The sequence below is a fragment of the Stegastes partitus genome, unplaced genomic scaffold, assembly GCF_000690725.1.
Source record: "Stegastes partitus isolate 25-593 unplaced genomic scaffold, Stegastes_partitus-1.0.2 Scaffold1719, whole genome shotgun sequence".
In the NCBI taxonomy this organism is placed as follows: domain Eukaryota; kingdom Metazoa; phylum Chordata; class Actinopteri; family Pomacentridae; genus Stegastes; species Stegastes partitus.
The window spans coordinates 137,931-151,397 of NW_007579450.1; the positions used below are offsets into that span (position 1 = coordinate 137,931).

Consider the following 13,467-nt stretch of genomic DNA (forward strand, 5'->3'; position numbering starts at 1 on the left):
GGGTGGTGGGTCCTCGGGAAAGTGGCCCCATGTAGCTTCTTCGGGCTGTGCATTTTCAGCCTCTACGCACTTTTTCCCACATTAACAGTGAACAGATATTTCACCATGCTGAATGTATCGCCAAAAACTTGTTCCTTTGTACATCATTCCTGAGCAATGTTGAGTTTGTTTTATTGATCCAGTAGGTTTTATTTGCTTCTCAGGCTCTCTCTCTCTCTCTCTTTTTTTTTTTTTTAGTAGAGTTTGGTTCGGGCAGGCTGTTTATTTTTGACATTTAAAAAAAAATGAGATATGTGAAATAAAGTGAATATTACTAAATTTTACGCCTAGATTTAGTTATTTTTATTTTAACAGAACCACACGTCACATATAATAATGTCAAGAATTGTCTGAAAGCTAAAAACCAGATGACTCTTTCTGTTTTATAGCTTCTGGCCTATAAATGGTGTAATTTTTGCTGATTTTTTAAAAGATTTTTAAAAAAAAAATGGCCAGCAGGTTTTGGGAATGTATCAGATATAGCCCCAGTGGGTAACTCAGGAGATGTGAGCGTCTCCCTGCATTAGCCTGCTGGAAAGAAAGTTAGGCTACATTCGGATAATTCCTCCCTGCAAAAAAATCCCAAAGCATCTACACATGACTGCAGTGTGAAAGGATGGAGTGGGAGGCTGTCTGTGCTCTTTTAACTGACATGAAATCACACAGTAACATCCTTTTGATAATGAGGATCAGTCTGACATTTAAATCTGCATGTTATCCTGACCAGAGTTTCTGCACGACCCAAGAGAAGAATGCAGTTAAACAGTGAGAATGTAAAAATTATGTTAGTGGTAATCGGTTTCATGGTAATGCTGGCCAAAATCTGAAATTTTAATGGAAAACCAGTGTGGAGGATATGGCTGAGAATTAGTTCTTATTATATGACATTTTTCCATTACTTGCCAGCAGTACATAATAGTACTTCCCAGTGATAAAGTTATTTGAATTAAATGCAAATGTACCCTGATATAAATCAGAAAACTGAATATATTGACTGAAACTCCACAAATAGAAGGAGTGAGCAGCCTCCTGCAGCACAATCCAACACTTTTAGTTCATCAATATATAACATCAGCGAACAGTCTACATTTGGATGCGAAAACATTTTGAAAACTACCATCACTGCCTCCTAAAGCAGGGAAGTGAAAATATATATTTACAATTTGGTCATATATGCAAAGGAAACTGATACCAGTGCTTTTAAAGACTTTTAAAGACGTGCATTCTAAAGAACAATATACTGTATGTTTGGTTTGATTTAAGAGCTGGACACGCTGACTGCAGCTCTCATTGTGTAGTATCTTTTGTTCTTATTATATTATTATTACTGTTAACCCAGAGTTTTCTTTTCAACTGTGACATTATAGAACAAGGCTTTCAGTTTGAAGAAGTCAGTCGACCACTGGAGGATGGAAGTGTAAGTCAGCTACAGAACTTTCACTCAAGACACTGGGAATTGTGTCGGTTGTGTCCAAGAACATAGTCTAACAGTCATAATGTAACATTCTGTTTCTACAGTCATGGAAAAAAATATTGGACCACCCTTGTTTTCTTCAGTTTCTTGTTCATTTTAATGCGTGGTACAACTAAAGGTACAATTGTTTGGACAAATATAATGATAACAAAAAAGGCTCATAAGAGTTTCATTTAAGAGCTCATGTCTAGCCATTTTCCATGATTTTCTTTAAAAAAAAAACCTAAATCACTTATGTTCTTACATCAATAGCTATGGCATTGTACTGCCAAAAACAGTGCTTTAAAGCATTCCATGTTTTCTGTCTGTTTTAGTCACATGATACACACAGGAGTTAGTACTTGATTGCATAACCATTGTTTTTGAGGACTGCAGCCATGCATCTTGGCATGCTCTCTCCAACATTGTTCTGCTGTCAAAGCAGCCCATTCCTGTAGCACAAATTCAAGTAAATTTGCTTTGTTTTTGGGCTTGTGGTTCTCCATTTCGCTTTGATGATTTTCCACAAGTTTTAAATTGGATTGAGATCTAGTGATTGAGCAGGCCAAGGCATGGTTGGAATGTTCTGGTTCTCCATCCAAGCTTTAACTGACCTTGCCATGTAGCAAGGAGCATTGTCTTGTTGGAAAATCCAGTCATTCAATCCAGGAAAGAGGAAGACTGTTTTCAAGAGTAGCCCTGTACATGATCTGGTTCATTCACACTTCACACAATTGCATTTGCCCTGTTCCGCCCATACTGAAACAAGCCCAGATTGTCACTTATCCAGGGGCAAGACAGGGGCAAGACAGTCTGGTTTGTAGGCTTCTCCAGGCTTCCTCCTAACCAGCAAGTTGGCTGGAGTGGGCTTTAACTGAAAATTGGATTCATCACTGAAGAGAACCTTAGCCCAATCATCAACAGTCCAATCCATGTGATCCCCAGCAAAGAGTAACCGGGCTTTCCTCTGCCTTTCGTTGATGAAGGCCTTCTTCTGTGCCCTGTGTGACTTCAGAGCAGCTTCAAGAAGTCAGTTTCCCACTGTCCTTGCCGAACAAGTCACATTTCTCGACAGTGCCTACTCATTTCTAAGGTCCCTGGAGGTCTGACGATGATTCCTGACACAGGAACGGATGAGTGCACGGTGAGGTAGAAAGACGTTTCCTGCCGCGACCAGCTAGCAATTTGGTGGTACCATGTTGGGCTCATTTTTTTCTTGGTGCAATGAACGGCTGTCTTGGAGATCTTCAGTTTTTTCCCTATCTGTCTCTCACTCATGCCAATTTCCAGCAGTGCCAAGATGGCTGCCTTTGTGGCTTCACATAATTCTTTTGTTTTAGGCATTATGTGACAGCTGACAACTTCTGAGTTGTGCTACGGCTTGGTAATATACCTTTAGTGGTACCAGGCATTAAAATGAACAAGAAATTGAAGAAAACAAGGGTGGTCTAATATTTTTTCCATGACTGTATGTGGCGATATTGGTGCTAGACTTAAGTTTTGATTTCACTCGCTGTTTGATTAAGTTTAGGCATCAACAGTAGTTAAGTTTAGGAAAATATCAGGCTTTTGTTGACACTTTGACAAAGATAATTACATGTTGCAAATAGCACAGTTTGAGTAAATACAGTTTTACAGGGTTATTTATTTTATATGCACTCTAAACAATAATGCATAAGCCTAACAAGAAAAACTAACAGTTGATATCATTCTTATAAGTTATGACAACTTCTAAAGAAATTATGTTCCGCCAGCAAACATAGCGTTACATGAGATAGCGTTTCCTTAACTATCAAAGGTATTTTTTTAATTATAACCAACTGGTCGCATCAACACTGGTTTTTAAGCTTAACTTGAAAACATACACAACAAATCTGAATTTAACTTACACACAATGTAAAGCTGATGCAATTATGGACATTATTATAACAACCAATTCCATAAAATATCATTTAAACTCATAAGCTGTACATAAATCAACAAATTAGAAGTTTAATCTTGCAACCATGTATCTATGTTAGTAGTGGAAATGAGTTCCCTGAATGACTTTTGAGAGTGTACATGAGGTAGGTGGACAATAGAGCAATGGAGCTGAGAGCAGTGTTGCTGGAATGAATATATGAATCTATGAATATGTACATGGTCTTTTCAAATTTGGGCCAGATTGTGAGGTAGGATCAGCAGTTTTTTTAAATTTAGAAATAGAGCTGGTGCAATTTGTTGATTATGCAATTATCTTATTGACAGAATACTTGATATTAGATTGATTAGGCTGGAGCCTATCCCAGCTGACTTAGGGCAAAGGCAGGGGAGACCCTGGACAGGTAGAGAGACAGACAACCAAGCACACTCACATTCACACCTGTGGACAATTTAAAATCACCAATTAACCTCAACATGTCTTTGGACTGTTTATCCAATAAATAAAAAAAGACCAATATGATTAATGAAGAACATGACTACGAGATTAACTGATAATGTGTTGACTTGCTGCACGGAGAGAACAAAGCAATCAGGTAAATAAAGTCAAACCTTTATTTGAAGTGCTTTTTTGTACTGGCACTTAAAGTGAATGTATGTTTGATTGAATCCATGTTTTCATGTGTGATCAGTGCTCTCCAAAATGGAAAGTTTGGGAGTTAATCACTATTTGGTGAATTATTTATATCACAAAACAATACCATTTATCATATATCAGTAGCAGGTATGTGCAGGAGGAGCGTTTTCATTTCTCACAGAAATTTTAAGATAATAGCTATAAAATGAATATTGGTTCAATTTAATCTACTGTAGCGAGGAGAGATCTCACATTTAATCATTCCCAAACACATATTTTTGACAATCTTAGACAAAACGTTTGCTTCCAACACACTACTCACCAGAAAGTAATTGGTGACGGTCCTCATGCGTTTATGCGCCAGAATAATCCAGATGACCACCACGTTTCCGACAACTGACACCGCCACGATGCTGCAGTAAGCGACAGCCCACAGTGTGATCTGCCACACCGGCTGGATGAACTGGTTGAAGCCGTCGCTGCAGTTCACGGAGACGTTCGTCCCGTTCGCGGCGTTACAGTCGGTGGTATTGTAGAGAGGGTCCATGCTCCGGGCATCAGCCTGCTGGATGTTATAAATAGATTAGTGTTCTGTTACTGGATTTGGCCGTCGTTTGGGGGGCTAAAAGAGTAGCGCGTGTGGAAATGTACAAGACAAAAAAGCGCAGCTGGCACAATTTACGCACCGAAAACCCGCGCGCTCCCACGGACATCACTGCACCATGACGCACGAGAACCACCGAGACTCTACAGGGAGTTAAAGCTTCACGCCCACCCTCCTCACTGCTCACTCCCCCTCACACACCCCTTTTTTCTACACTGTTAAGATGAATTTTTTTTTTTGCTGTATTTGTTAAATTGCAGATCCTGTCTAGTAAACCACAGGAAAATGATAAGCGTTAACTGTAGAAAGAAAACAGCCTATTGTCAGCTTTTAAAGTCAATTTTTTTAGTATGTTTTAAATCAGCAAAAAAAAACTCAAAAAAACAAAAACAAAAACAAACAACAACAACAAAAAAAACAGTCTCATTATTTTACAGGAAGTTGCCATTTTCCATCATTTTTTAAGTTTTCCATTTTTTAAAGAATTCCATTTTTGTTCTGCCACCCTTGCTGCAAGATTTTCACTTGTTTTATGATTTAAACATTTTTATTTTTTTTTACAGTGTCTAGTCACTCCCAATGATCAGTCTTAGCCTCTTGCAGCCAATATCAGCTTCTGGAATTAATCATCATGTGTGACCCTGATGCCACATAACTTATCTGGACTAATACAATCTCAGGAGGATTAGTCCTCAATAGGGTCAGTCTGATGATACTGACTTATATAATATGATGGATTTTATTGTCAAAAACTGGTAAGATACATGCATAATTAATAAATAGTTTATAACACACCAGTCTATAATGTAGGTGTAAGCAGAAATGACGTTTAAAATTGTACTTTATTATGCATGACTTGTGTACAGACAGATGATGGCAACTGTAACATAAGGCTTGTGTATATTTAGCCTATTTATATTTATAGCCTATTATATCCATCCATCCATTGTCTATACACCGCTTAATCCTCACTAGGGTCATGGGGGGGCTGGAGCCTATCCCAGCTGACTCAGGGCGAAGGCAGGGGACACGCTGGACAGGTCACCAGTCTATCACAGGGCCCCATTTAGAGAGACAGACAACCAAGCACACTCGCATTCACACCTGTGAACAATTTAGCATCACCAATTAACCTCAACATGTTTTTGGACTGTGTGGGAGGAAGCCAGAGAACCCGGAGAGATTCCACGCTGCACGGGGACAACATGCAAACTCCACACAGAAAGATCCCGATGTCCTTACCGGGATGCGAACGGGTGACCTTCTTACTGCGAGGCAATGGTGCTAACCACTGAGCCACCTTGCAGCCCTAGCTTATTATATATACATATATATTTTAAATCCTTACAGATTGTGCTAATTTGCCCATATTTACAATTTACAATAGAAGTGAGCAAACACTGAGCAATATGGCTTAATTGTCATTTTATTCCAATTTTTATAACCTTACAGTAATTACATCAAACAGTGGGCCTTTTGCTTCTATGCCAAACTAAAAACTAAAACAATTTTTACTGTATTAAAAACATAGGCCCCATCGTAGAAACTTAATGCAACAAAAGGCAGTATACCTTTCATTGCGGAGATTCAAACCTTCTGTCTTATGTATATTATATACTTTGTATGTCCACCTTTATAATAATAAATAATAATAATAAATGTAAGACAGACATATATATAACATATAGCAAATTTCTGGACAGATGTTCTATCATTCAGCTTCTCATTGCTGGAGGGCTTGTATTGCTACCCTTTTCTGTAAAATGTCCCAAAGGTGTTCTGTTGGATACAAGTCAGCAAACCTGCTTGTCCAGGTCATAGTTTTGACTTGGTTCTTCTTTAGAAACTTTTGCTCTTTTTCTTGCTGGATTATTGTTATGCTGGAGTCTTGTTCTTTTGTATCTTCTGTAGAATGGAAGTCATCTTGTCCGCCAGTATTTTGGTGCATCCACAGACATTCATGGTGTCATCTATAAAAGTCATCTCCTCAACTCCTTTTGCTCTCATGGAGTCACATATCACCAGACTCCCACCTCTGTGCTTCACTGTCAGGATTATGCATTTACTTTTATAGTACTGAACAGGTTCACACAAAACATGCAGAACTCCATCTGAACCGATCCTAGCCCTAAACTAAATCCTAAACCCTAGGCACAGCTCACTGATCCAAACATACTGCTGTTCACAGCTGATTTTACAACCATGTTCATGCAGTTAAGCTTATTGGAAATCAAAGGTGTACTTAGTTTAGTTCCAGTGATCACAGGTATTCTATGTTGTGTGCCAGTTATCAGACAGACTAAAAGTCCAAAAGATTACCGAAGAAACTAATCCAGGAAAACAGAATAAAAAATGACAACACCCAAATTCAAAAGGTGACAACAAGTACAAACCAGCTGAGGGTGAGAAAGAAGTCAGGCAAGCAAAAAAAAAACAAAAAAAAACAACAACAGGAGAACTGGGTTACAAAATAGGATTTTAAAAAAAGACTAGATGTACAAACTAGAATCTGATGAGGAAAAAGGAGAAAACCAGGCAGGTTCTAAATTGACAAATAAAGGTTAGTTCATGTCAAGCTAAATGTTTTATCTGTCGCCTTGTTGTGAATTAAGGACTCAATGAGTTCTGGTCATAAGGTCATTCGTCTGTGGCCTGTCCGGACAAACTGAACGTCAGCTCAGCAAAGTAATGGAAAACAGATACTACACATGAATTTATCTCTCAACCCTCTTTATCTACAACTCGCTGTCACATCTGATCTGTGCTGTTTGAATCCACTGCAGGGAAAACAGGAATTGGGTGTCATTTGTCACCTGCTCCCCTCACAGCTGCTGTTGTATCTAGCACGTGGTGCAGGTAGGGAAACTCATGTTTGGACAAGTGATGAGGAAAGGATGTGACATGAACAAAGAGGGGCAGAACTAACCTGAGAATGACGGGGAGCTTTCTTCATTTGTCTCTTTATCAAGCTGAACATCTGGTTTCATAGAAATCAAATTAAAAAGTGAGAATTTTGTAAAATGAACCAGTCGACACATTCGGAATAGTCTGACCTAAATCTCATAGTGAATGAAGAAAGAAGGTGAGAACAGAGAGCATGAAGGAAGAGATATGAAGCTTTTTTCAGATTCATTATTATTATTATTATTATTGCCACAGATTTGTCTTTTTTTTATATGATCCAGAGTTATTCTTACAAAAATGCAGCTCCCACCAATACACCATCTATAGATTGTTTAGGATGTACTTTGAAAAGTGTGTTGATGTCCAGTCTGTTGGGAAAACTGATCAAATTTAAGCTAACAACCAATAATTAATCCAAATCACATATTTCTACATGTCTTTTTTTTTCTTTTTTTTTTTTAATTGCCAGAAATAAAGTCTTTGTTCGAACCAGATTTGTAAAAATTCTGCACGCTTCAGAGAAAATAAGAAGCTTTGACTGACTCATCTGTGAGCAAGAGTCACATGATAAAAAAGAGTTTTTGGCCAAACTGCAGGCAGTGCTTACACAGAGCAGAAGGAAGACATATATGGAAACAAATTAAAAATAGTAAAATATCTATATGTAAAAAATGTAAAGCCACCATTTCTTTTTTTTTTTTTTTTTTTTTTACAGTGATGGAGTTAAATCCATCTTTATTTTATTTTTTTTTCTTTCAGTTTTTGTAAATGAAATAATGAAAGACCTGCGATGGACTGGCGACCTGTCCAGGGTGTCCCCTGCCTTCGCCCTGAGTCGGCTGGGATGGGCTCCAGCCCCCCCGCGACCCTAGTGAGGATTAAGCGGTGTATAGATAATGGATGGATGGATGGAATAATGAAAGAAACTTTTTCTTTTTTTGTGTCTGAGTTTTCTCTCCTTTTTAGCCATAGTTGTGCTGTTTCTATAGAGATGCAGGACTTTATATTGCAGAGAAAAATGAGCCCACAGTGAGTAAAAATACCCTGTTATGTGCAGTGTATTTAAGAATTGGACTATGTTTCTAAATGTTTTACTTACTTTTTCTTGCCTTTGTATGTGGAGTACCCTATAAACAATCATGGGAAGATGTTTTTTTTCGAAGCACTGAAAAACTGCAGCCACATCAGGATAAATGAGCATCACTGAACACAGAACACCACACATCCTGCATGAAACAAATCAAATAAACAGTACCTGCCTATTAAATAACTCACTTCAGTGGGTGTGTGGAGTTTAGAGTGAACACCAGGCATAGGTAGTTTGTCTAGACTCTCTCACAACAGGCTCCTTCACTGTCAGAAATTTTATCTTCCTTTTGCCTGAAGCTAATCCCAAGGTCAGCCGCCATGGTTTTTCATCGTTGTTTGGCTGTGAGGGTGTAAAAAAGAAATCACTAGAACAAAAATAAAAACTAAGACAAGACAGCTGTCATGCCCTTGACTTCTGACGCCGGCTCGTGGCAGATGGATCCTTTTCCCTCCCTCTTTGGCTCTTGCTCTCTCTCTCCCTCTCTCTCTCTTTCTCAGGCGGGTCTCAGCACTGCTGGCGGCGGAGCATGCAGACAGGTGTACCTAATCACTAATCAGCAGATTGGCGCTGCAGGATTGGTCCGTTTCAGCCGCAACCCATCAGTCAACCAGGACTTCAGCAAGCAGTCGGACCATGTTCAGACGCCAGACCGTCGTACCATGCAGTCAGTAGTACTTTTGCGTTTATCTAGTCTGCTCTACTGGTTCTAACTCCTGATTCTTCATTTATCCAGCTGGATCTGCTGCCGACCGCCACCCCCTCCAACATTCCACCATTCACGGACCATCTTCCACCTTCCGCTGCCGATCTACATCGGACTCTGCGCCACACCTGGTTCCCATAGACTGTATAAAAGATGGACGTAGCTACCGTGACGTCACCCGTTGGTTTCTGCACTGAGAAAATGAAGCCAGGGTGGGGAGCTTCCAAGATGGCGCTCTGATCAGTCACTTTTCACTGAGCTCTGCAAACCTAGCTGCCTTTTTATACTTGAAATACGGTAAACAAAAGTATATTTGCGCCGATTCGACATTTATTGCCAACTGCAACTTTCGGTTGTTGCCATTGAACCAAAATGAGCAAACTTGAGAAAAGAAAGACTGAATCCAAGAAATCGCATGTTAACACGGGCTCTGTTAGCAAGACTCATAGCGTTAGCCAACTCGCCAAACTAACTTTCGCTCCTGAAAAGCTTGCCGATACTAATAATCCTCTTATCGACTCGATGCATGACTATTTGGAAGCAATCTCAGAACCATCACAGTACACCCTGATGGAAGAAGACTTTCCTCTGCTTCCTGACACACCATGTCTCCTGCTGGTAAGCTAAGAAAAGTTGCAGACACGGAGACATCTACTGTTCTCTTCCAGCTCTCCTCACTCACCAATCTGATCAACTCAAGATCAGATACTCTTGAAAAAATGGTCACTGGCAACTCCATAGTGATCTCTGAGATGAAAAAAGCTGTTCAGGAGAACACTAAACACATCACATCTGTGAAAGAGTCTTTTGATGCCGTCTGCGCTGAGATAAATGATATGAAGGACAGAGTCACTCGCGTTGAAACACAGCTTGAAAAATATAAAGCAATTGCTGAAACACAGGAGAAGAGGGTCTCTCATCTGGAGAACTACTCGTGCCGTTGGAATCTGAAACTGTACGGTTTGCCCGAATAGGAGAAGGAAGACGTCCGCCTGGAGGTTATACAGATCTGCCAGTCTGTTTTACCGGAGGCGAAGGATAAACTACCAGACGTCATGGATACGGTCCCAAGAAGCCCAGCAAGGAGTCATCATGCAGTTTACATCCAGGATCAACTATGATGCTGTCTGGCATTCCGCCAAGAAGTCGGCCTTCTTAAAAGACAACAATTTAAAGCTGGCGGAGGACCTGTCAGCAGGTGACCGCGCCCGGAGAAACCTCCTCTGGCCAGAAGTGGAGAAGGCCCGCAAGCAGAATAAGCTGGCGTTCTTCGTTGGAGGACGTGTGTTCGTGAATGGAAAATAAATTTTTCCATGTCAATGACTTGGTCTGAGACAGTGCTAAATACAAGCTGAAGTAATATGGTTCAACCGTCTCCACTCATCTCCCTCATTTACTGTTCTTGTTCTATTATGTTACATGACTTCAAGTTCTGGTCGTGTTTACAAGACAATCAGCATTAAGCTGCTACATTTTAGTTCTTGCTCATTTAAATACGCACTTCACTCTTAAGTATTCATGTGGTGCTTGTTATGCTCCTGGTGAGCTGAATGGCAGCTTTCTTTCTCTTTTCTTTGATGAGTTATTCAAAAAGTGAAAGATTACACTCTCTCCTGTAAATACACACATGTGAGATGGGTTATTTGCTTCAACGACTACAGAGAAATCCATCCCATCACAGTAAATTGTGACCCTGTCTGACTCTGGCCTCCAGACGGGTGGTAAACCCCAAAATTCTCTATCAAATATAAAGCTGCCTCATCAACAGGTGCTTCACTGAGGAAAAATAATCCTCTTGTTGTTGAAAGGGTGTTTTTGTAATCAGTTGGTCAGTAGCAGGGAATATTTGTTTGTAAGGCAGCATTTCCCAGCAGGAAGTCAGGAGGTGGTGCAGACATTGACAGGAACGTCCCTTTGAGCCTTTCTGTTTCAATTGTGCTGCAGAATCCGACAGCTTTGACCATGATGTTCACCCCAAGTACCCCAAAACAACATCAAATAGTCATTATTGTACATATAACTTATACTGTATACTGTATATATAACTTATCTTATTTTATATTTAAATCTCTTCTATTTTTTTTTTTTTTGCTCTTTATTTTGTTCTTTATTCTATATTGCACTGAAGGAGCTGCTCTTAATCACATTGTACATGTGTATAGTGACAATAAAGGCATTCTATTCTATTCTATTTCTATAAATCTAGTGCTATGAGGAAATACAGCAGCATACATTTACGTTAAACTGTATGATGAATTTCACTTTTTTTAAACCTGATGTTAGAGATGAGAAGACTCAAATTTGACACTGAGATGGCAGAAAAAGGCATTTCACGTTGTCCCCTGTAAGTTTAACCATTCAGCTGTTGTTGTCTTCGTTTTTAACCCAATCAGTGTTGAGTTCTGCACAGCAGTTTTTCAGGCCACACCTACCCCAGACGCCCCCGAAAACAGCTCGCAAGAGATTCTTGTGGGTCTGAGCACGCTCAAAGACTCAGGCCGCCCTAAAACCTGCAAGTTCAGAAACAGCCTATAGCTAAATCAGCCACTTTTTCCCTACCGTTTTTGTTAATGATATCAATTTGCCTTGTCTAAAAATGTGAGCAAGTAATGTAAAATGCTTGTTTTTCTATCGCACAGCTTGAGGTGTCATACTAAAATTGCTTGTTTTGCTCAGCCAAAAGTCAATACTGAGTTATATGACAAAGAAAAGCACAAAGTGCTCATATCTTAGAAGATGGAAGCGATGGATGTTTGACATTTTTGCTTGAGAAATAAAATATTTGCCAAATAACTCAATTCAAATAATGGCAGCCATTCACTGATGTCAGCCGAAGTGATATAGTTTCAGGTGATTTGTGCTAAATGTGAGGGGATGTGTTCACCTTCTCATAAAGGCATGAAACCTGGTACACTTGGAGCCCAGAAATGGAGCCGTTACAGAAACACCTCAATGCAGCAATGGGGACAATTTGCTTTCCGATATAACTAAATTATGAATTCTGCATCACATGTTTTTTTTAGAAGCAAACATAATTACAATGAAAATGTTTTGTGTAGTTGCATGTTTTATTGGTCAAGAATTACAGCGACACACACTGTTCAGGTCAGTAGTTAACAGTGAATTCAGAGGTTGAGAGACAGAAATCTGAGAACCAAGGCCAGATTTCGTAACATCATGGCTTTTGTATTCATGTTGTGTAGGTTTTTAATCTTTCTGTTCATTAACCCTGACAGAGGGGTGACTGTAAAGAGTAGAACAATAATTAATGTGACCTTCGAGCTGAAAAGAAGTGGTGCGTAGCAAAAGCGGGCCTGTTCGAAATCGGTCGATTGCCTGGCCTTCAGTAATGTTGCTCTCTCAATATGAAGGACCTTGACACGCAACACTGGTTGAGTTGGGTTAATTAATATTAAAACTCAAAGCAGCGGATGCCTTGTTAACTCTAACCAGCTCAGCCACTGGACAGCGTTACTCCTCACGCTTTCTCTACATGGCTCTGAGTATAATGTAACCTAGAGCTGAACTATAACTTGTGATTACTTTTTGATCCCTTCATCCATCCATCATCTATACACCACTTAATCCTCACTAACCACCGAGCCACCGTGCTGTCCCTGTCAGAAATCACTTTGGAAAAAATAAACTGTTATGGTTAAAGTTGAGCTAGGTGGGGCACAAAAACAGTTAGTTTAGGATAAAGCACACAGATACTAGAATATGTGCAATATTGTTTTTCTATGTGCAGACAAATCTGTGCAGGATAGAAAAAAGTCTGTGCAGTACCAACACTTGTCTCAGTATTTCTATTAATGAATGAATCAGTGCAATACCACTGATATTTGCAATGAGGTTATTTCTAGAAACTTGCATATTTTGGTTTATTTTTCTGCATATATTCCTTAAATGTTTGTGCAAACAGCTTGTCTTATCTTTTCTCTTATAACCGTAACATATGCACACCAAATACCAATATTAAAGGAAGAGTACATCATGTTAAACTTTTCAACAGACAGATACAGTTCTGATATGTTGTTTTGTTATTTATTTGAGGCTCTCTTTTTGCTCTTTGATCAGATCAAGCATTTGTGGAGGAAAAAAACTTCCCGTCGCCGGG

General features: G+C 39.5%; 1 protein-coding gene across 1 annotated transcript in view; it reads right to left on the reverse strand.

Moving 5' to 3' along the window:
* Window positions 1-4,763, reverse strand: part of LOC103372244 (substance-P receptor-like) — a 20,416-nt gene extending 15,653 nt beyond the window's left edge. Inside the window, exons 1-2 of the mRNA XM_008301827.1 lie at window positions 4,736-4,763; window positions 4,372-4,614 (exon numbers count right to left, since the gene is read on the reverse strand). Coding sequence (XP_008300049.1) covers window positions 4,372-4,614; window positions 4,736-4,762 — 270 coding nt within the window. The 5' untranslated portion in view covers window position 4,763. The remainder of the gene's footprint in view (window positions 1-4,371; window positions 4,615-4,735) is intronic.
* Between the last annotated feature and the right edge of the window lie 8,704 nt (window positions 4,764-13,467).